At 42.4% G+C, this 22,206-nt stretch overlaps 6 protein-coding genes across 7 annotated transcripts; 4 read left to right on the top strand and 2 right to left on the bottom strand.

Annotated features, from left to right (window-relative positions):
- Positions 1–41: 41 nt before the first annotated feature.
- On the top strand, positions 42–2,289 carry LOC135165856 (sulfotransferase 1E1-like). Its single transcript, XM_064127601.1, has 5 exons — positions 42–723; positions 1,069–1,168; positions 1,241–1,436; positions 1,552–1,678; positions 1,753–2,289. The coding sequence occupies exons 1-5, from the start codon at positions 519–521 to the stop codon at positions 2,145–2,147; spliced, it is 1,023 nt and encodes a 340-aa protein (XP_063983671.1). The 5' UTR covers positions 42–518; the 3' UTR covers positions 2,148–2,289.
- LOC135165846 (facilitated trehalose transporter Tret1-like) lies at positions 2,224–6,584 on the bottom strand. Of its 2 annotated transcripts, none has more exons than XM_064127589.1 (5): positions 6,444–6,584; positions 5,674–6,358; positions 4,090–4,657; positions 3,682–3,883; positions 2,224–3,364 (listed from the first exon to the last, which is right to left on the bottom strand). In XM_064127589.1, exons 2-5 carry the CDS (start codon positions 5,738–5,740, stop codon positions 2,765–2,767), a joined length of 1,437 nt encoding a protein of 478 aa, XP_063983659.1. In that variant the 5' UTR covers positions 5,741–6,358; positions 6,444–6,584; the 3' UTR covers positions 2,224–2,764. The 2 variants fall into 2 exon arrangements, with proteins under 2 accessions (XP_063983659.1, XP_063983658.1); XM_064127588.1 differs by having other exon boundaries at positions 5,674–6,370; positions 6,444–6,581.
- Positions 5,822–6,580, top strand: LOC135165753 (sulfotransferase 4A1-like). The gene is given in 4 exon segments (XM_064127354.1): positions 5,822–5,886; positions 6,047–6,197; positions 6,270–6,403; positions 6,451–6,580. Coding segments are annotated over 4 exon segments (480 nt in total).
- Positions 6,585–7,107: 523 nt separating the features above from the next.
- On the top strand, positions 7,108–8,930 carry LOC135165854 (GTPase Era, mitochondrial). Its single transcript, XM_064127599.1, has 3 exons — positions 7,108–7,620; positions 7,763–8,197; positions 8,276–8,930. The coding sequence occupies exons 1-3, from the start codon at positions 7,369–7,371 to the stop codon at positions 8,636–8,638; spliced, it is 1,050 nt and encodes a 349-aa protein (XP_063983669.1). The 5' UTR covers positions 7,108–7,368; the 3' UTR covers positions 8,639–8,930.
- Positions 8,931–9,453: 523 nt separating this feature from the next.
- Positions 9,454–21,877, top strand: LOC135165825 (uncharacterized). Its single transcript, XM_064127534.1, has 4 exons — positions 9,454–9,834; positions 9,910–10,008; positions 13,085–13,177; positions 13,965–21,877. The coding sequence occupies exons 1-4, from the start codon at positions 9,751–9,753 to the stop codon at positions 20,556–20,558; spliced, it is 6,870 nt and encodes a 2,289-aa protein (XP_063983604.1). The 5' UTR covers positions 9,454–9,750; the 3' UTR covers positions 20,559–21,877.
- Positions 10,320–12,770, bottom strand: LOC135165839 (carboxylic ester hydrolase-like). The gene is made up of 6 exons (XM_064127575.1): positions 12,534–12,770; positions 11,691–12,198; positions 11,435–11,613; positions 10,869–11,373; positions 10,666–10,792; positions 10,320–10,601 (listed from the first exon to the last, which is right to left on the bottom strand). The coding sequence occupies exons 1-6, from the start codon at positions 12,732–12,734 to the stop codon at positions 10,418–10,420; spliced, it is 1,704 nt and encodes a 567-aa protein (XP_063983645.1). The 5' UTR covers positions 12,735–12,770; the 3' UTR covers positions 10,320–10,417.
- Positions 21,878–22,206: the final 329 nt, after the last annotated feature.

The following is a 22,206-nucleotide window of genomic DNA, read 5'->3' as shown; positions in this document are numbered from 1 at the left end:
CGGAAAAAAGTAAATCAGGAAGTTTTACTCATTTACGACCAATCTTTGAAATAATTAACTCTAAGCAGAAATACTGAAGGAAGCAATAATTATTCTATTGTTTATTGTTTTGCCATTTTCGCGGAGGAGTAGTTTCCCCCGAGATAATTCAACTTTTCGTAAAACGCGAAGAGACACATGAATTTTTTGCAATTTTCTTAATGATGTCAATGATTATAATTTTTTGGTTCATTCAATCATCGAGATGACCCGGGAATGCGGGAGAAATGGAAAGTATAAAAAAGCAAGAATGACCAGCGGAAAAAAATCGTTATAATAAGCAGAAAATGTGGGACAAACTTTCTCTCCTCGACGAGGCGGACGTCAAATAAAAATTCTAGTTACTTCTTATGTAAATCTCTGCCTGTGCAGACGTAGGAATTTTTGCTGAAGTGGCACTGACCCATTCCCCAGCCGAGAGAAAAATTGATTATCCATTGATTATTGATTATTAGTTATTTATTTAATCACATGTGATAATGAGTGAACATCCTGAGTACAAATTTTTGGACGATAAGAAGACCGAGGAGATGCTTCAGAAATTCACCGGTGAGAGGAGTGGATGGGTTCTAGTTGGCGATAAACAGTGGTTCTTTCCCAGAAAATATGTAGAGCAAGGAAAGGGATTTTTCGAGTTCAAGGCTAGGTCCAGTGACACTTGGGTCGTCAGTTACCCTAGATCAGGTACGTAATGTTTCATAATCATGCAGTAGCGGGTTTTCCGGGAATATTTCCAAATGTAAGGGAGATAGCGAATTTTTCGTGATAACATTTATTGTAGAACTCAAATCGCTCCGTATAAAAGGTGATAACAACAATTTTGATATCTTCCCTAGATTTCAAGATAATCGTCAAAAACCGGTTAATAGTGAAAAGCGACTCATTTCGTTTTACTAATTTATTTAAAAGAAAATTCGAATAAATATGAAAATGTTGCGACTCTTTCTGGAAATTAGTCCATAAATATGAATTAAGAGAACAATCAGAGACTGATGGATGATGATCACGTCTCTCTGATGATTCTTCTAGGCACAACTTGGACACAAGAGCTGGTCTGGCTGCTTTCGAACAATCTGGACTTTGAGACAGCGTCGAAAAAATATTTAGCCGAGCGATTTCCATTTCTAGAGTACGTTTTCGATACATTCAATCAATAAAATTCTCGAAGGATTATTTTCTCATTGGTCCGGGGAAATTGTAGGTTCAGTATGTTCAATCATCCAGAAGTGACTGAGGAATTTGTAGAATTGAACAAAACAGACCCAGAAAAACAGGAGTTTTGCAGGAAGTTGGGGGAACCGGGGTATAAGGTGCTGGACGCCATGGAATCGCCAAGATTTATAAAGTCCCACTTTCCGTTCAGTTTGCTGCCGGGAATTCTTAACACCGGATGCAAGGTGAATTCCCGACAATTTCTCTTTCTGCGTTCTCAGCAATTCAAGAGGCAGATCATAAATTCAAGATTTTTTTCAAGTTCTTTTCATGAAAAAATCGAATAATAAATATTTCTAGATCATCTACGTGGCGAGGAACCCCAAGGACGTTGCAGTCTCGTGGTACCACCTGAATCGAGCGATAAAGACTCAAGGGTACACCGGTACCTTCGAAGAATTCTGGGACTACTTCGAGAACAATTTAAGTAAAAGAAAAATGAAAGAGAAATTGCGAATAAAAATGTCCCGAGTCCGAATAAAATTGCAAATATATTTTTAGCCCCTTGGAGTCCCTACTGGGAGCACCTGAAGGAGGCATGGGCCCTCCGCCACCACCCGAATCTCCTCTTCATGTTCTACGAGGAGATGCAGCAGGATCTGATCGAATGCGTCCAGAAAGTCTCAAAATTTTTGGGAAAAAGCTACTCCACCAATGAAATATCGAAATTATGCGACTACCTCCACATCAGAAACTTCAAGAACAATCCAATGGTCAATTCTTCCGAATTAAAAGACTGTAAGATTATTTCCGCAGGGAGTTTCGTGAGAAATGGCAAGAGTGGCACCTGGAGTGAGACTTTCAACGACAAACTGGAAGTCAGAGCTGACAACTGGATCCTGAGGAATCTCAAGGACTCCGATTTCGTCTTCCCCACCTTCAACAACAATTATTAATTAATCTCATCACTAAAAAATTAGTCCAATAGCTCAATATGAAATTCACTAGGTGTAGAACAAGTTAAACTTCGTGTTCGCATTTTCATTTTTGTTGTATCATCAAAAGAAGAATACATGCTTAATTTGTTTAACAAAAACGCATTGCGGGCGAAATAATTTTATTGTATCTACTCCTCACTGAAGATCACAAAATCCTCGGTGAACAGGTCCGAACGCAATTGACTGAATCTGACAACATTCAAGACAAGATTGTTTGTCAGTCAACTCATTGAAAAGTCCAAAGCCTTCACAGCTCTCCCCTTGATGGTTCACCCGTACCCATCAGCCCCGATGATGATATCTATTGCTCCAGGCATCAAATAGTCGGGGTCAGCTACTTACGAATTCTCCAGTGACCCAACGTCTACTGCCACGAAAATCATGTCCTTTTGCTAACTTTCTTCAGGACGTGGACGTTGTTTCGCACCTGTTGATTCCCTCTCCTGCTTCGAAAGCTTTCATTACCCCTCCGCAAACCTGTACCATCAAACGTCGTCCCAAAAGCCTCAAAACTAATGATACATATCTAGTATATACACAGTATATAAAACGAACAGTATATACATATATCACACTTATAAATCCTCGCTGACGCTTTTATCCCCCGGCGATCTCCTCTTCGTTCCATTCAACTCCTCCAAGATCGATTCCTTCGGTCTTCCTTTAGTCTCCGGTATAAAAATCAAAGTGAAGATGAACGTGGCAGCACAAAATGCTGACAGAACGAAGAAGGGCGTATAATTTCCCAAATGACTCGATACAAACGGAAACAACTGGAGAGTTCCAAAGGACACCAATAGAGCTCCTGCCATGGCAACTGAAAACCCCAAACTCATAACATCCGGACTAAATGTTTCCGCTACAATGACGTAGGCCACTGGGCCCAGGCCCATCGAGTAGGCTATGACATAACCGGATAAAGTGACAAGAGGAATCCAGGAGACTGACGAGACATCATATTCCAGACTCTTCAGTAGAAAAAATATTCCGAAGAGCAGATGAAAGATCATCATTCCTCCAGTTGATATCAACGTCAGGGATTTTCTTCCGGTTCGCTCCACGGTGAAGGTCGACAGCAATGATCCAGACATTTGGATTGATGCGATGATAATCGATGCAATATTCGGGTTCACCGAAGTGCCTGACAGGGAAAATATTGTCGTTGTGTAGATCATCTGAGAACAATTAAAAATTTTGGTTTCTTGACAACTGACACTTCATTTTCGATGATATATTAGACATTTGGGGATGAATGGATGCTCAAGACGACATTGTTCAGTTTAGACTTCAATATCGTCTAGCTGTCGGCCGCCAGCATTGCCTCACCGTTGAATTTTTCTTGTCTGGCTGAATATTGGCTTCAAAATAAATTTATTACAGAAAACAGACGGGAAAAAACACGAGAGAGGGATTAGTCGTCAATATTGGCGGCCAACGTTGCCCCAGGATTATTATTGTCATTATTGAGGATATATAATTTCAGATACTTTACCACAATTGAAAATCCGGACGTATGCTGTCCACAGAACAACGCCATTGAAATAATAAATGCCATTGTTGTTCCTCGATCTCTAAATAAATCCTTTAAACTTATTGATTTTGTCATATCGGAGATTTCCTTGAGATTTTCCTGCAGTTTGTACAACTCCTTCTCCACAATCTGTTTGTCGTTGTTTCGCAGCCACATGAGAGAACTAAATATTCATTGTTAGTTAATTATTTGATGACGTTCAGAGAAGTTTTAATCTAAGAAAAAAATAGAGAGATTCCACGACTATTCATCACAAAATTAAATTGTGCGTGTGGAATTGTGGTATATTGAAATGAGCATGTGATGAATTAATTTGTGATGAGTTAGTGTGATGAACAGTCGTATCACCATTGGATGATGATGGATTACCCGGTTGCTTGTTCAATCCGTCCCCTGCGGATGAGATTGGTCGGTGTTTCAGGCATGAAAACGAATGTTGCGACGAAAATAAGAGGGACGACGAGTCCGCATATCGCAAAATCACGATAGGAGAGGGTGGCACCGAGGATGAAGGCTGCGAGGGTGCCCAGGTTGACGGAAAAACCGAGAAAACATCCCAGGATTCCTCGAATAGAATCATCAGCGATTTCTGAGACATAAATTGGGATCAGGGAGAATGTCATGGCGATACCAAAACCGCTGAATATTCGGGCGAAGAGGAGGTGGTAAAAATTGCTGGCCACGAGGACCAAGATCCAGTTGACAATCAGAGGAACAGCGGCAATCAATCCCGTTATTTTTCGGCCGAATCTCTCGGCTGACCAGGGACAGAATGGTAGTGCCATCAGTCCGGTGAGAGATTTTATTGAGGACAACCAGGCGATCTCGTCGTCGGTCATTGGTGCGGTGCCAACAGGGGTGTCCTTCTGGGTTAGCTGGGGGAGGACTGGGGACGGCCAGCCCATCGCCATGCCAGTGGTTATCGCCAAGATGTTGACTGTAATTGGAAAAGTCAGGGTGAAGAGTAGGTTGAAGACAAGATGAACCTGCGGTTGAAGAATTCTGAAAGAATTAGAATTATAGAGACGAAATTTTTGCTGTAACTCAGCCAGGAATCGAACCCAGGGCTCACAGGGTAGCGTCGGGCGATCCTACTGACTTTTCTTAATGAGTTCATTTAGATAAAATTAATAAACTTGAAGGTACAGTTGGCCATTCATGAATCAAAGGTAACCAAGTGGATTCAGGACTAAATGACTGACAATCAATCATCAATTTACGGAATTTCAGAGTCATGAATTTGAATTGTGAAGTTGAATTGTCATTTTTATGTTGAACGATAACATCGACGTTCATATTGACATTGAAAAAATGAATGGAGTTAATGAAAAATTGTTGACTTTATGTATCTTATTTTTGCTACCACAAATCCAGTGTCGCAGTATGTCAGATAAAAAATGATAACATTTTTAAATGTTTCAATGCACCAATTTATGTTCTTCAAGAACTTAATTCCGGGTTTATCAGTCTGCAATCGAGACTTTTGAATGTCTACACGGAAGACATTCAAACATCTCAACTCAGAACTATTGACACCTCAAGGAGAAGTATATTCTCAAACCAGAATTTTATTAACGTTACATAAATATATAAAGCTTATCAAAGCGATAAATAGTTGATTGGACAGATAAATAATAATTGAATAATTAGATTGAAGGGTGTTTATGTTCCAACAACTAAATATTTTTAAAAACTCAGTCTTAAGAGTCAAATCCACTTGAAGGTGACACAAAAAAATTATTTCTCTTGCCTCGTACCGATGACATTGTTAGCAACAAAAAGACCTGTAAACTAACAGATACGTGTTTTTCCTACATCTATTGCATGTTGCTTATCGCTCCTGTCTTTTAATTATGCGGGGGCGTTCGCCATTGGCAATCAATCATGAAAATGTTCGTGTTACAGTTGCAACATTGTACAGAATTCAAAATGCATGACAAATTAAAAACTTACTGACAACGGATGCAGCAAATTGACGCAATTTGTCGTGCTGAAAAATTGCGATATCAAATGTTCTCATATTTGCAGACAGTATCAGTGATCACAGCGGTGAATCTATCCCGTTTCACAAGGTAAAGAGCAGCTCCTGGGACTCCTGGAGATGTCAATCGCAGTGACGACAGTTAATGCACTGTATGATGCATTGTCATTAAGATTTACTAATCAGTGAGATAAGATTGAACATCTAAAAAGTGTAAACACTTGAAGCGAATCTTCTTCATCGACGGATGTCAGGTGTGACAGTGTCAATAATGGTGATAATTCAGCGGTTGTCAATGAATACTGAAGTCGTCATTGGTTGTCAATATTTTATGTGAATTTGTAGGCGATATTTGTTGTTGTTGTTTGATGCTGCAATCTCACTCGACTTCTGCACGTGCCCATCGAGGACTCAGATGTCCTGGTCGACGGGAGAGACCATGGTACTGGGTATTCTAGTGGTGGGGAGCCTGATAATGAGTGGGGATTTAGGTAGAGTAGGGATGGACGGGAATCAACGCAGGTGATGCAGGAATTGTTGTCGAAAATGATGGGTGGGGTACTTGAAGATCATCTACGTGGTCAGGAACCCCAAGAAGATTGCAGTCTCCTGATACCACTTGAATCGAGTGATGAAGCCTCAAGGGTAGACCGGAGCCTTCGACGAATTCTGCGATTAGTTCGAGGACAAGTTGCTGAGAAGGTGCTGAGTCAGGATCAGAAGGCAAATCTATTTTTAGTACCTTGGAGTGCTTACTGGGAGCACCTGAAGGAGACATGGGCCCTCCGCCACCACCCGAATCTCCTCTTCATGTTCTACGAGGAGATGCAGCAGGATCTGATCGAATGCTTCCAGAAAGTCTCAAAATTTTTGGGATAAAGCTACTCCAGCAATGAACTATCGAAATTATGCGACTACCTCCACATCAGCAACTTCAAGAACAATCCAATGGTCAATTCTTCCGAATTAAAAGACTGTAAGATTATTTCCGCAGGGAGTTTCGTGAGAAATGGGAAGAGTGGCACCTGGAGTGAGACTTTCAACGACAAACTGGAAGCCAGAGCTGACAACTGGATCCTGAGGAATCTCAAGGACTTCGATTTCGTCTTCTCCACCTTCAACTACAATTATTAATTAATCTCATCATTAAAAAATTAGTTCAATAGGTCGATATGGAATTCACTAGGTGTAGAACAAGTTGAACTTCGTGTTACCATTTTTCCTTTCTGTTTTTGTATCGAAAATAGCAATACCTGGTTGATTTATTAACAAAAAACATGAAAACTAATTTGATTGAGTCTATTCCTAGTGCGTAATTTGAATCCTCCAATCAGGAGTGAATATCCCCTTTTCTGGCATCACCTACACCATCTACAACTCCAGAAAAATCCAGAAAATAAATTTTATGATTATTGTCTTTCGTGTGTCAAAGAAGCTCATAAAATCTGCAAGAATCAGCGACACAACGAAGTGTCAGTGAAAAAATCCCTCGTCATTGTTAACAACATCGACAATTGCCCATGAAAACTCCAAAAAGTCTCCAAATTATCGATAAATAAACGAAAATGCGAACATAACCTCGAAGCCGACAAGACATGAGGCTATGGTACCTTCGACTGAGCAAATGTTGTGATGAACTGAACAAAAAAGTTATAAACCATTGAAAAATGCTAGTGACACTGTGCAGAAGGGTCCTGAGGGTGGACAGGTCACTCTTGAGGTTCTGTTCTGTCAATGCAGAGCACGTAGTGACGAATCCCAGCGGCTCAGAGGGGCACCCGGATGACGATTTCATCGTCGATCAGTCCTTCGAGATCGGACGACTCCGCAGGGAGGAGGATAAATGCTTGAGGATTGCTATTTTGGGGCTTCCAAACGCCGGGAAGAGCACCCTGGTGAATCAACTTGTTGGGAGACAGGTAATTAATTATAATTTTTCCTGTTTCCAAAGTAAATTTTTTTTTCCATTCAGTTCCTAAGTTTGTCTGTCACGATAAGGAAACGTCTGCACCTGCGAATGGATGGAAATGTGGACCCAAATTAATTCTTTTCTCTCCTCAGATATGTGCAATGTCAGGAAAAGCTCACACCACGAGATCGAAGACGAACGTCATCTACTCGGAGGGCGACACCCAGTTGATCTTCATGGACACCCCCGGGCTCGTAACCACCCGCGACTTCAAGAAGTTCAAGCTCGAGCCGAGCTTCAAATCTGACATCGATAAGTCCCTCGAAAGAGCGGATATCGTGGGAGTCGTCCAGGACGCAGCGCATCCCTTCAAGAGACACAAGATTGACGTGAGGGTGATCGAGGCGCTCAAACGTACGAGGCCTGGGGTCACTTCTATTCTCATCCTCAACAAGGTCGACAGGGTCAAGCCCAAAAAGGAGCTCCTCAAGCTCGTGGACCTCCTCACGGGCGAGAACAACTGGCCCAATTTCTCCGACATCTTCATGATTTCTGCTCTGCAGAACGACGGAGTCGATGATCTGAGGGTGAGGATTGTCATTGGTTTTAATTATTGGGTGTGAATAATCATTAAATCGTTACTAATTAATGGCATTGGGTTTCAGGCGTACCTCCTGGATTCAGCTAAAAGCAGAGACTGGGACTTCAGTACCAATCAGATAACAGACGCACCAACAGAAAAAATAGTGGAGAGAACTGTAAAAGCCAAATTCATGGATGCCTTGCCTGACGAGCTCCCCTACACCCTGAACATCCAGACAGAACACTTGGGAGTTCTTCCCGATAACAGCATGACAGCTATCGTAAACGTACACTGTCCCTCGGACAGGATTTCCAAACTGGTGTTGGGGCCCGGCGGTTCACGAGTGAAGAAGGTATCATTGGCTGCTGAGCAGGAGCTCAGTAACGCCTTCAGAACGACTGTCAGATTAAAAATAGCTGTCATTTTTTCTGAACAAAAGTCATAGAATTGTAAGTTCTGTAATTACCAAATAATAAATTGTAAATTTACGACGAAGTCGATTTTTTGGAGACGTTGGGCAGACAGGAACTGACATTGTCACTGCTTTGGGATGTGGGGCACACATTTTTCTTTTTATTTATAATAATAATTAGCTACAGTCTGATAATGAGTTTAACAATAATTTTGTTCTATAGTTTAAGACGCGACTTAAACCCTTTGCCAAAATTATGCAGATTGTTTTCAATGGAATTTTTTGTATCTGCAAAATTCCTCAAAATTATGAATATCAATTTTTTTTTAAATAAGAGAAATTTCCCAGAGGAATGCGTAACTGACGAGATGCAAACATTTATAAACAATTGATTTTGTTCACCGTAAAAAACCATTCAAAGCCCTAAGTTACTTATTCATGTTTGAAATTCTGCCAAAAATCAATTTCAAGTTCAAAAAATGGTTTTTTGAAAGTTTAAAAAATTTCTCTAAGTTATTTATGAATTGTTGACACATCGGATTATTTGTGTATAAACAAAAAAGACTTGAACAATGGTTTGTAGCGGAATATTCATAATTTTTCCATAAAGTTCCTGCACACCTTTGCATTACCATATTTAATAATTCGAGTGATTCCCGCCATTTCTTCCACAATCTTCTAAAATTAATTGTTTCACCTCGATTATTATTTATTCCTCCCTAATTTCCACGGACACATTCAAAGATTGAATCCTCTTTGGGCATAACAACAATTTAAATAAAAATTTTCCGTTATTCTCTCGCATTGCCAACAGCGCCCCCCCCCCGCCCCCCGTATTTCCCGCCTTTTCTCGGCACTTGACGCCATTTTTGTTGATAAACAGCGTTGGACGCGTTGTGGGACCAAACAGTGGAAGAAATTGGAAAAAAGTGCACAAACAATAGTTTATAACAATCGTCATAAATAATCCTGTGATCCTGGGTGTTATCAGGAAAGTTTGTGTGTTGTATCGCATTCCTGGGGTTCAGGGAACCTGGGGGGGAGGCTGAAGTGCAAGGTTACGTCGCAAATTTGTCGGCGAGACAGCGCGGATCAACGAAAAAAACCGAGGGTTTCGTCGATTAGAATGAGATAAAAGAGGTAAAATGGACTTCCAGTGCACACAAGTCATCGAGGATGATGGACACTCCGAGTCATCGGGGTATGGCAGCCCCGATGACAAGGCCCAGGTGATACTCACGAATTTTGGGGATATTTCTCAAGAGGAGGTGTTTTTGGGAGGTTATAATTTTTTATTAATGCAGGTCGGGACTTTGGAGATCGGAAATCGTAAACACGCGATCCTGAGGGGCTTAACGAAGATTGGAAGACATCCAGCATGTGAAATATGCCTTGAGAATTCCGTAAGTTGCATTTTTATTCTTAATTTTTTGTATCAATTTTGAGATTTTGCTCTCAAGCTTGAAAATGACAGACTTTGGAAGGAAATGTCCGGGGACTTTTTTGTAGAGAAGGAAATTCTTGACAAATAGTGTCTCTTGACATTTTTGCGTAAAACTCGCCGCTGAGGAAATACAGGACGAAGTAACAAATTAGAACATTTGTCACAAGTTACTCTCACAAAAAATCACAGAACTTTCGTTTCAATTTTGAAATTTTTGGTTTCGTCGTAGGGAGGAATGGGTTTAGAAATGAATTAGTAAAATCTTTGCAATCACTTTTTACACAAAATATATTTCATCATAAAATGTTCGTAAAACTACAAAAATATCAAAGTATAAAAATCAGAAACACCGATAGTCAATTATAGAATTACAATTCAATCTTTCGTCCCCCAACTTTGCCCTCGTCGAAGTCAATGCTTTCCCACAGCTTGATCTGTCCAAAGTTCTTGTCAGAGTCCATTTCGTATTGACCTGGACCCTTGATGTGGAGGTAGACGAGCTCCTCCTTGCTGGGGTCAATTGTGGTCCAGTCCAGTGGTACCTCAGGTTTTCTATTCACCATCAGATAATAGTAAATACCAAATTGTCCCCTTTCGTTCGATTTTTCGTACTTACCCCTTGATCGCGTAAGTCGTCCACATGTCCAGGAGTTCCCTCTGCATGGCACGATCCTCTTCAGTGGTCGTGGGGTCCATGAAGGGTGATCCAACGATGTAGTAAGGATCATCACCGTGAGCAACTCCTAAGAGACACCCAAAAAATTAAATAAACTCATTCATTAAATTCAATTCTCCCCATCTCCACCTCCCCCAACTCACCCCAGTCCTCGTTTGTCATCGTCATAGCGTAGGAGAGGCTGTCAGCGCCGTGGTAGGTGAAGTAGTAGTACCTTATGGGGCTCTTGTTGTACTTGGCCATCAGTTTGACAGCCTTGACACCGCCCATGACGTACAAACGATCACCAATCATGTGGACAAGTCCCATAGCTGTCCTCTTGTCAATTGGTCCATCACCGATGTAGTGCTTCCTGAGCGTTCTGGCGACGTCCATCTGCTTGTTCAGGGGAATAGTGTAGTTGAAGTCAAGAATGTGGGGGGCAAGCTCGTCCCATCTGGCGTCCAACTCCCTGAGAAGTACAGGATTGGCGCAGAAGTCGGCACCTGGGTAGAGACCCTCCTCGGGTACAACTCCGGTGATCCAGGGTACGTCCAGAGCTTCTCCCTTCATGATTATCTCGTGAGGGATCTTGGTAATGAAGGGAGTCTCCGCTGTTGTCTTCTCCACCACTGGTCCGAAGGGCGTCATTGGGTTGAACTCGAACACCTGGAGATTAACAATTTATTTACGTATTTTGCTTGTTCCTGGAGTGTCCAGGTGGACTCACCATGAAATCCATGTCCGTACGTGCGATCTGGCGGGCGGGACGGGTCTTCAGACACTTGACCATCTCGGTGATGTCGTTGGTGGGACAGCCGACGATGCTGGCGAGTTTCTTGGCCTTCTCTGGGGCGTTCTCGGTGATGGCCCATGGGTTCAGGGCGTTTCCACTGAAGGAGAGTCCACCTGTTGTTAAAAAAAAACGTCTTACGATCGTCTCCACTATTTTAGCAACCGCTGATCGCTTTGAAGCTTCAACTCACGTTTGAATAGACCGGGTTTGGACAGCGGTGTCAGGTACTGGTAGTGAACCGATACACCACCAGCGCTCAAACCGAAGAGGGTTATCTCGTCGGCATCACCACCGAAGCCCTTGATGTTCTCCTTGACCCAGTGAATGGCCATGTTCTGATCCTTGAGACCCATGTTACCGGAGATCAGATCGTCACCGGTGGACAGGAAACCCAGGGGTCCGACACGGTAGCTGAAGGTCACTAGGATCACGTCACGATCCATTATGTAGTCGGGTTTGGTGAACTGTCCGTCACGGGCCTCCATGTGCCATTGGAATGCACCACCGTGGATCCAGATTATGACGGGGAGGGGCTTGGTTTTCTCGGTCAGGGGCTTGTAGATGTTCAGGTAGAGACAGTCCTCAGAACCGACGATTCTCTCCTTCTGGTTCAGGGGGGTGTGCTGGTACTGGAGACAGGGAGCACCTGTCTTCAGGGCTACGATATCACCGGTCCATGAACCCAGCTTTTGGGGAGCCTGAAAGACAATTCCATTTCGTTGATTTTTTATGTTTCGCGATGGACATTTTTGAAACAGGTGATGGGATGATAGGGAGGTGGTAGAAGGGTTTGTGACCAGTGTTTGGAAACGGAAATTTCTCCAGCTATCGATTGGGACTACCCTCATTTATTATCTCCTCGTCTTTTTGAAAATAAACCCCTGCTAATTGCAAGAGTCAATATTGAAAATTACGACCACTGTGAGGCATCTGTGTAGATGACCTTGACAACAATTTTAAAAAATTTGTGCGTCACATAACCGTCACCTCGAGCCATGTGACAGTGTAGGAATGGCCGTAATTTTTTAATTACCCTGAATCGGAGGTCTCCAACTGGTGGCTGTGCGTACGGAATTCCCTCGAAGGCCATGAACTTTCTTCCATTCTGTGAGTACTTGTAGAACCCTCGGATTCCTCCCAAGGGTGTCATTATTCTGGGACCATTAGGTGTCTTGTCTTTGTCAAGGGTCGCAAGGGCCAAGGGCACCAAGCACAGCAACACCAGCAACTTCATTATTACACTTGTACGATACAACTCATACCTTCTAGCGATTTTCACTCGTTATTTATACTATTCACACCCCGATCTGGACTCCTGTACCGTGATAATGGTATAATCACAACCGAAAAAACATTTATGGACAAAAATACGATTATATTACTTTTACGTAATTTTTTTCATTCGGTTGTGTTTTTTATTATCACTAAACAGCCAGCGGTCGCGTGACATGACCTCTCGTTCAACAAAAATATTCAACTCCTATCACTTGCACTTTTGATCCTCAATACATTGCACTGATTAATCACAATTTTTTTAGTTTTAAAAATTTTATGTTCAATTACTTACAATCGATTTATTTATAGACTGTATCGAAAACTCATGCGGAGATCGAGGCAAATGGGAAAAATGTTTTCATTTGTGATCTGCAGTCGTCCAACAAAACCCGGCTGAATGATGTGAGTGAACAATAATTTTGATTATCGAATATCTATTACTGATTAGTTATTCCCGGATGTGATTTAACTTTATGGGGGTTAATGATGTTTTTTGTTTGGGCTTCGATATTTCGGGAGAGATAGACGGAAAAATTACTGATGAAAAATACCGGTTTGAAATTCTTTTGAAGGTCTAGGAATGTCAGGAAAGAACCTGCAGGGGTCGGAATATTTTTAGGAGATATATTAAAAAATTACGGGGCAAAATGGGTTTTATTATTTCGGGACGATTTTATTGACTAGTCCCTCGCAGTTTCTGATTTTTGAAGACCTAATAGATGGTTTGAGTCGCGCAGAGTCTTGAAAAGCGTCTTTTTTGCGATAAGTGCGTCAAAAGAATAATTTTTCGTTCATGGGAGGGGCTATAAGGACGAGCTGAAGGCGAAGAATATAACCCGCAAGATAAAAAAACTTTTCCCCACGAGTATCGAACCATATTTTTCATTAAAATGTTCGATGTGTGCGCAAAATTTTATTTTACGATCGGGAGGATGAAAAAGTATTTTAAAGCCTCGTGACAAAATGATATATGATCGATCGTAAAAATCAAATATCAAGAGCAAGACGAAGACTGCACCGCGATTTTTCTTCTCTTCGAATTTAATTTTATCGGACTAGTGAGAAAACAATCATTTTGTGTTCGGGCGTCATAAAAGTCCAACTTTTGAATAGTAAGGGGTAAATATATCTTTTTCGTACCTGTGGCGTAGGTTTAGAAGGCAGAGATAAATATATTCGGCCTTTGCAGGCAATTCTACTCCCCTCCAGGTTTTACGAACTCCAGGATGGCGCCTCCCTGAAATTCGGGGTAATCGAGGGTAGATTTTTTCTGAAGAGATCAGAAAATGAGTTAATTCTCGCTCCGGAGACCCCCGAACCCGGACTCAGACTGAGGGGCAATGACTCCCAAGACATTTCTGTCATTGAAGCAACCCCAAGACCCCAGGATAACGGAAGCTTCCGTCGTCCTGCGGTCCCCACGCCGAGGAAGAGAATTTCCATGGCAAAACATCTCACTCCAGAAGGTGAAGGGAATTCTCAGCAGTTGGACTTGCAGGGAAATACCGACGAATACATTAAAGACCTTGAAATCCAAAGTTCAACCGTGAGGAATGACATAACCAGTGACTCCAACATTCAGGATATGGAGACACAGATAGAGGGGAGTGATCGGCTTGATGATCACCTTGAGGACCCGATGAATATTCAGGAGATGGAAACACAAGTGTCCGATTTTTCTTCTGATTCTCATGGGTTAAAAAATGGTCCTGGATCATCGAAAAATACTCGCCGAAATATCCAGAAACTTGATGCCCAGGGGATTGGCCATGGAGACGATGCAGAAGGGGCCAGTGATGGTCCTCGAAGCTCGAAAAAAATTGCCAATGGAAATTCCCAGGGCAGGAAATCCAGGATTCAAGACCTCGACATCCAGAACTACAATCCTAATTGTGATGAAGACCTGAAGGATGGTCCTGGACGTTCCAAACCAACACCAGCTGCCGGAAAGACTATCAACAGACTCACGTACACTATTAAAGAAGCCAAACCCCTGGAAGTCGATCCTGTGAGCACTGAAAACATCCAGGAACTCAACTCTCAGGCGTTGCGTCCTGAAGATGATGCAGAAAGTGCTGTTGTGACTCCCAACAGCGTTTCCCCGAGGAAAGTCCCTGAGAGGGCGATTGGAGTTCAGGAAATGGAACCCCAGAGGGTCCATCCTGAAAACGATGAGTCTGATCATGATCCTGACACCAACATCATTGGGAAGCGTAAACTTGAAGAGAAAGAATCACCGAAATGTGATGTTGAAACGTCTAGAGAAGTTCCTACGGAGTCAGACATCCAAGACCTGGAGACCCGGGGGCTTCAACCGACGATTCATGACCTCCAGACTCAGGTAGTTGGTCCTAATGACGTTCTTCAGTCATCGGACATTCAGGGAACATCAAATTCAGGAGAAACTCGAGCCAAACGGATTTCTCAGTATGAAAGGGAACTTAATATCCTGAAGGCTGATATTTTTGGGTCAGAGAGAGGGGAGAAGTCTGGTGATGAGGATAGTGATGATCCGGGAATCTATGATCTTCCCACACAGAGTGCTTTGGAATATTCTGAGGCACTCAAACGTCAGAAGGAGGAAAGTAAAGTCCTCAGGAGTCAGAGTTCATCTCCTGAACTGATTAATGGGTACCAGAATGTGATGATTGATGATTCTGATGAGGATAGTGTCTTTGAAGAGGCGAGATCACTAAGTGGTAATCATCGAAAAGAGGGAAACGTCGGGGAGGGAGAGAAGGATGGTGGTAACAATGAAGGGGGAGAAGATCGTGGTGATAATTATGATGAAAATCATCGGGTGATTGGTGTTAATTGCGATGATAAGTCGGCGAGAAAAATCAGTGACAGAGACAAATTCAAGAGAAATGGAATCGTCAGTGATTCTGACAGCAATGACGATGACCTGGGGGAAATTCGAAGTAGAAAATTGGAGAAAAGCCCTTCCGATGACATTCGTAATTCTGGGAATGGAGAAACATCATCGAGAACGGGAATTAATGGCTGTGATGATTCTGGTGGGGAAACTGACTTCGAGGATGATTTAAGGGCACTAGGAAACTGTTCCAAGGCATTAGAAAATGCTGCTAAAAATTCGGAAGCTTTGAAAAATGATGCCAAGTCATCAGGAATCATTAAAGAAACTGGTGGTTGTGATTCTGAATGCGAAACTGATTTTGAGGAGTTTGAAAGGGCTCAAGTGGATAGGAAATCATCGAAGGATGGTTTTAAAAATTCTAAGTCATCGAGAAATCATTTGAAGTCGTCACAGAATGAAAGGAACAATTCTAAATCATTGAAAAGTAATTTACAAACCTCGAAATTAATTGCTGTAGCTTCGGTTGATGACACAGATTTTGAAGATTTAGACGCTGGAGGAACTACTTCAAGATCATCAAAAAATGATTTCAAGTCGTCAAAATCATCGAAGGATGATTCTAAGTCATCGAAATCAGCTCGTGAACTCTCAAAAGTGATTCCTGCGTCGTCAGAGGAGGAGACAGACTTCGAGGAAGATCCAGTCTCTTCAAAATCATCGAAAAATGACGGCATGAGTTCAAAATCATTGCAATCATCACTGGTACGACCCACCAAACAGTCTCACATCATTTCAGACAGTGACGATGATGAAACGACTTCAGCAAAGTCACCAAAAATATCAGAACGATGTACAAATACTTCGTCAGTGATGACAGTCTCGCCTTCGACATCAGGTGGATCCCTTCAAAAGGGCAATCAACCGATTTCAATATCTTCAGAGTCATCAGGAAGTGAACGAGATAATCAATCTTCGAGGTCTTCAGGAAACTCTACAAAATCACCAAAATGCCCTCCAGGAAGTTATCGTAAATCATCTGAAGGTGTCAATAGCTCTTCAGAAGTCGTGACAATCGCTGAAACCCCAAGAAGACTTCAGCAGATGATTGAAAAATCATCAGGAAGTGACACGGACCATGAAGATCCTGAGACACCTTCCACATCATCCAATCATGGTTCCGAAAATCCTAAATCATCAAAAAAATCGAATGCAGTTGAGAGACTTCCTGAAGTCTCAGCGATCTCTAACGATAATTCAGGGGATGAAAGTGACTTCAAGACTCCAATAAAATCATCAAAAAAGAGAGGAAAACCATCAGCAAGTCATCTGAAAGGTATCAACACATCTGATCTACCGGAAGATATCCTCAGAATGATCGAAACATCAAAAAATTCGGAGGATGATGACATTGATGATGATGATGATCTTTATTTAGTTCAAACTCAACTGATAGTGCAGCCAAAACATTCACGGATTCATCAGAAAAATGATTCAAGTCATTCAAAATCATCTTCAGATCCTTCGGACACTCCTAAACGGGGTCAACGAGATGATCGTCTTGGGGACAGTGACGAGGACTTGATGCCAACTCAGAAAATCGATAGACGAAATATCCGAAAAAATCCGAGGGATTTTGATTCTGATGAATTGGATCCAACGCAGGTGATCCCCACGTCATCAGGTCATCATCGAGGTTTGGATGATGATGGAGATCTCGAGTCAACCCAGATGATTAATCATCCATCCAGTAGAACACGACAGGTTCTGAATTTCGATGATATAGAGCCAACTCAAGTCATAGATGTCCACCAGCCCATTTCGAAAGATGAAAGGAATTTTGAAGAGGATATAGCGCCCACTCAAATCATCGATCTCGACAAGAATAATGATTCATCATTGAAGAAAAGGCAGATTGATGATCAAAGGGATGAAACCAGGAAGCGGATGAGAGCCCTCGGTGGCAATGATCCAATTCCAGGCAAGAAAGGTCAACATAATCTTCAACAAACGCTTAAGAATCCACAAAATGCCAAGAAAACCAGAAATTCCACCGCTAGAAAATACGCAACGATTGCTTCCTCGGACTCTGAAGACCTCGAAAACGTTCCTGACGAGAATTCTCACCCTTCCAAGGCCACGATACCCCCTAGGAACCGTGGAAATCCCCGGAAATCCAAGGAAACCACCGAGAAGGCATCCAAAACTACTCATAGAAAATTTGCGATTCTCTCATCAGATTCGGAGGCACCTGATGATAATCTCAAGGATAATATCAAACAAAAAGTCTCTAAACTTCAAAGGAACCATAAAAAACCTCTAGAAATTCCTAAAAATGCACAGAAATCACAGAATTCTGCCAAAGATCCTAAACCTACTCCTAAGACAAGGGAGATTCCGTCCTCAGACTCTGATGATCTTGACAATCCGCAAGATAATTCACGTTCTTCCAGACCATCAAGGACCACTAGAAATCCTCCAGAACCTTCAAAAAATCCACAGATACTCCTAAATTCTTCCAAGACCGCCAAATCGGTTTCGAAAATCATCAAAACTATTCCCTCAGATTCCGAAGGCCTCGATAATGCTTCCAAAGATAATCCTCACTCCTCAAAACCTCCTAGAAATCCCCCAGAAACGTCAAAATATCCCCAGAAGTCCCAGAAAGCCCTCGAAAAACTGGAGAATTTGCCTAAGACGTCGAAAAAAATCTCCAACAAATCGACCCACGCCCCTCTGGGAGGCCCGGGTGATATTCTGAAGCTGCCTCCAGGTCCCTCCAGCATCCCCAGTCCCCACAACACACCCCCACATCCTCAAGATCCGAAAATCATCACTTCGACACCTTTCGGCACTACTCCAGCAAAAAAACGAAGACTCAATCTATCATTGAGGTCCAGGAAAGAAGCTGAGAGTAAGGATAGTGCATTCAGCGAGTCCAGAAGTATCTCCAACGACAAGTCCTCTGCGAAAAATCCCCAGAGTTATCAACAAAGTGGGGATAACCTGGAAGACTCCATCACCAGAGACTTGGACAGTATGTTTGGAGGAACGGAGCACAGGGATATTGGTTCTGGAGGTTTTATGATGACCCAGGAGGTGATGGACGTCTTGAAATCCTCGCAGCCATCTCCAGAATCGTCCAGAGTTCAAGAAGTTGATAAAAAATCACCTAAAATCATCAGGACCCGCGGAAAAGTTGGAAAAACCCACCAGAAATCAACGAATGTCCCGGGAACATCAAAATCTACTCTCCCTGAAGATGATGTTGACTCTCAGGAAACTCATTTCACGAGTTTAAAGGGAAGAAAACGTGCGCACAATTTCCTAGCGAGCGTCTCCTCCGAGGACGAAGCGGTTTCAGGGTTCAGCAAGGGAGTTGCTGTGGAGGCTAGTGCAACTGGGGCATCTTCTCCGAGAAAGTCTTCCAGACTCCGTGGCAAAGATCCCCTACGAGCAGGAAAAGGTGCTGGAGGGATCCAGAGCAGCCCCAGGTCATCATCAAGACGAAAAATCGACGGAAAACTTGAGGAGATCAAGAAAAACGAGATCTGCGGAATCTCTTCGCGTCCGGTGAGTTCAGTACCTTCAACATCCCTACAAGTGCCTTCTAGGGGACTTGATGGGGGTCCTGGAACCTCGGTGAAGGCCCTGAGGAGCCCTGGAAGGCCGAGGGTTGAGAGAATCCCCAGGTTGTCTCTCAGGAAAATTGTTGATAAGGAATTGATCCAGGATTCTGAAGACGAAGATGACTTCGAGAACATCAACAAAATGGCGGATGGATTTCTGATTTCTTCGGGGGTTAGCAGTCCTGGGAGGGGGAGGAAAACACTGGATGTGTCGAGGATACCGAAAATGCAGCTGAAGGTGGAGAAGGAGTTGAAGACAGAACCGTACGACAGATCGTTGAGGGGACGAAGGATCTTAGGAAAGAGTCAGGATGATGAGGTGGAGGCAATCGTCGAGGTGAGTGAGTCAAAGCCGATGAAAATACAGGAGAAATCGAGGATAATCCAGGATGAACCGGTGACTTCCAGAGGCAGAGGAAGGAAAAAGATGGAGGAAGTTCTCCCGGAGGTGAAGCCTCCTGAGGAGGTGGGGAGAAAGAGGGGTCGTGGGAGGAAGAACGAAGAGGCCGAGGGGATGATCAAGAGGGTGAAACGTGAAGACTCGGGAGATTCGAACCCTGGACCGGAGTCCCAGGAGGTGAGGAGAATTCTTCGGGGGGATCAGGAGGTTCCTGACAGAGAGGAGCGGATTGTCGAGGTGATGAAGGCGAAGAAGGGAAAGGTGGAGGACAGGAAGATAACGGAGGAGGTAGACAGCTCTCCCTCGAGAGCTGTCAGGTCTAGAAGTCTTCTGGAGGAGCACAGGGCCCAGTGTGTACTGTTCACTGGGGTCAAGGAACCAGTCAATCAGAACTTGGTTGTTGCTCTCGGTGGTACTGTTACTGATAATCCCCAGGAGGCCACCATTCTCGTGACTGATAAAATACGAAGGACCGTCAAGTTCTTCTGCGCCATCTCCAGGGGCATTCCCATTGTCTCCATGTCCTGGCTGCAGTCGTCAATGGCTTCGAAAAAATTTCTTGATCCTGGAAAATACACTCTGTATGATCCAGGAGCAGAGGCTAAGTACAAATTTAATCTGGGGCGGTCTCTTGGACGAGCCAGGACCAGAAAATTACTTGAGGGAAGGACAATCGTCCTCACGTCAAAGCTCTCAGGACCCAGTATCCCTGATCTGAAGGCTATGGTGCAAGCAGCTGGGGGAAAACCTTTGGTGAGGGCCCCTAGCACATGGCCTCATGACTCTATCATCGTCAGCTGCCCTGAGGACCTGCCCAAGGTCAAGAAGATGCTGGCAAAAGCGAAAAACGTCAAAGTTCATGTCGTTGATATCGAATTTCTCCTGTCAGGACTGCTGAGGCAGGAACTTCATTACGAGGAATTTGCTCTCAAGGTCTGAAGTCTTTAATATGAGAGGATGATCGAGTCGGTGAATGTTTTCGGATAATTGTCAAGCTTTGGGACCTGAGAGAATTAATTTTTTCTTCATCTCGAGAAGGGAAGATATATGTTGAGAAGAATGTACAATATGGAGCCAAGGGAACAAAGATTTATGTTTTCAAAACAAAGATTCAGTTTTCATCGTTTGGCGCCTCGGGAAAAAATTCGTCGAACATTAGCGACTACATTCAGCATAATTTGGAAAAGTATATTTAGTCAGGGGAGAAAAAATTGAAAAAAAAATTGGAAAATTGGAAAAATTGTTGGAGGGAAAGACCTGTCCTCATCTCCCAGCTCACAGAACCCAGTGTTCCTGACCTCAAGGCTATGGTGCAGGGAGCCGGGGGTAAATGTTTGGTGAGGGCTCCTGGCACATGGCGTCGTGACTCTGTCATCGCCAGCTGCCCTCAACACCTGCTCAAGGTCACGAAAATGATGGCAAAAGTGAAAAACGTCAAAGTTCATGGGGTTGATGTCGAGTTTTTGATGTCACGACTCCGGAGGAAAGAACTTCATCACGAGGAATTTGCTCTCAAGGTGTGAAGTATTTTTTACGAGAGTATGATTGGGTTAAACATTATTTTGAAATAATTATCGAGCTCTGGGGTTTGGGAATGAAAATTTATTTTATTCAAAAGAAAACACAAAAAAGGCTGAGAAGGTTTTAAAATAGAAAGGAACAGGAAAAAAATGATTGAGGTCTTTAGAAATCTAAATTTAGGGCGCTATTATTTATAAGAAAGGTTTGTTGAATAATTAGTGGAAAATTATTGATGAGGTTCGTGAAGTTATTGATAAAAGCAATATTTTAGGCAAAAAATCATTATTTTATTATTTTATTTCGGGAGGAATCGTCTGAGGGAAGACGGTGGGACCAGTTTTAGAATTTTATCTCCCCAGTTCGACAAAGAAAATTAGAAAAAATTCTGGTATCAATTTTTTTAGATAATAGGGTTTTTGTTCTGTGAGGACATGGGTGACGTGTAATATATATTCAACTGTCTATAATTCTGTAAATTGCCAGGGGAGAAGGAAGAGTCCGAGAGAATTGTCGGGGTGAATTCCCTGATGGCAGATGGATTTACTCGCGTTGAAAAATTCATGACCACAAATTTGTTGATCAGGTTCGATTAATTATTTTCTTTGGCGGTGGTGGCGGTGATAGATATCGTATACCAGTAAAGAGTAGGATAATTTATATATTAATGTGTAATATAAGGAGGTGATGTTGAGGAGACAAAGAGTTCACGTTACGTCAATAAATAATTTTTTACTGAATTAATGATGATTGCGTACTTATTTATTTATTTGTGTATTCAGGTGACGCGGTTGAAGATAATAAAAAAAACTATCGATTGTGTGGGAGTAATAAATTAATTGCAGATGAATAAAGGTCATTCAATCACAATAATGAATAAAGAGGTCTCAATTGTTGCATATGACAGCGTTAGTCAAATTCTCAGAGGCCATAAATTGATTAATTAATTTATCAATTATTTCCAAGGTCAATTATTGAAAATCTAAAATAATGTCTCGTAAATTCCGATTTTTTTAAAACAACTAAATGATTCTTCAAATGTAATATCATAAAAATTTAACTAATTAAA

The sequence above is a fragment of the Diachasmimorpha longicaudata genome, chromosome 9, assembly GCF_034640455.1.
Source record: "Diachasmimorpha longicaudata isolate KC_UGA_2023 chromosome 9, iyDiaLong2, whole genome shotgun sequence".
Lineage (NCBI taxonomy): Eukaryota > Metazoa > Arthropoda > Insecta > Hymenoptera > Braconidae > Diachasmimorpha > Diachasmimorpha longicaudata.
This window is presented reverse-complemented; position numbering and strand designations above follow the sequence as displayed.

Coding starts and splice junctions, on each gene's coding strand:
- LOC135165856 (XM_064127601.1), top strand. CDS start 519: ATGAGTGAACATCCTGAGTACAAATTTTTGGACGATAAGAAGACCGAG. Junction 1,169..1,240: donor GAGCGATTTCCATTTCTAGA/GTACGTTTTCGA, acceptor GGGAAATTGTAG/GTTCAGTATGTTCAATCATC. Junction 1,679..1,752: donor CTACTTCGAGAACAATTTAA/GTAAAAGAAAAA, acceptor ATATATTTTTAG/CCCCTTGGAGTCCCTACTGG.
- LOC135165846 (XM_064127589.1), bottom strand. CDS start 5,740: ATGAGAACATTTGATATCGCAATTTTTCAGCACGACAAATTGCGTCAA. Junction 4,658..5,673: donor ATTTGCTGCATCCGTTGTCA/GTAAGTTTTTAA, acceptor TTCCAATTACAG/TCAACATCTTGGCGATAACC. Junction 3,365..3,681: donor CGTCCGGATTTTCAATTGTG/GTAAAGTATCTG, acceptor AATTGTTCTCAG/ATGATCTACACAACGACAAT.
- LOC135165854 (XM_064127599.1), top strand. CDS start 7,369: ATGCTAGTGACACTGTGCAGAAGGGTCCTGAGGGTGGACAGGTCACTC. Junction 7,621..7,762: donor ATCAACTTGTTGGGAGACAG/GTAATTAATTAT, acceptor TTCTCTCCTCAG/ATATGTGCAATGTCAGGAAA. Junction 8,198..8,275: donor ACGGAGTCGATGATCTGAGG/GTGAGGATTGTC, acceptor ATTGGGTTTCAG/GCGTACCTCCTGGATTCAGC.
- LOC135165825 (XM_064127534.1), top strand. CDS start 9,751: ATGGACTTCCAGTGCACACAAGTCATCGAGGATGATGGACACTCCGAG. Junction 9,835..9,909: donor GCCCCGATGACAAGGCCCAG/GTGATACTCACG, acceptor TTATTAATGCAG/GTCGGGACTTTGGAGATCGG. Junction 13,178..13,964: donor ACAAAACCCGGCTGAATGAT/GTGAGTGAACAA, acceptor CGGCCTTTGCAG/GCAATTCTACTCCCCTCCAG.
- LOC135165839 (XM_064127575.1), bottom strand. CDS start 12,734: ATGAAGTTGCTGGTGTTGCTGTGCTTGGTGCCCTTGGCCCTTGCGACC. Junction 12,199..12,533: donor TTGGAGACCTCCGATTCAGG/GTAATTAAAAAA, acceptor ATTGTCTTTCAG/GCTCCCCAAAAGCTGGGTTC. Junction 10,602..10,665: donor ACGACTTACGCGATCAAGGG/GTAAGTACGAAA, acceptor GATGGTGAATAG/AAAACCTGAGGTACCACTGG.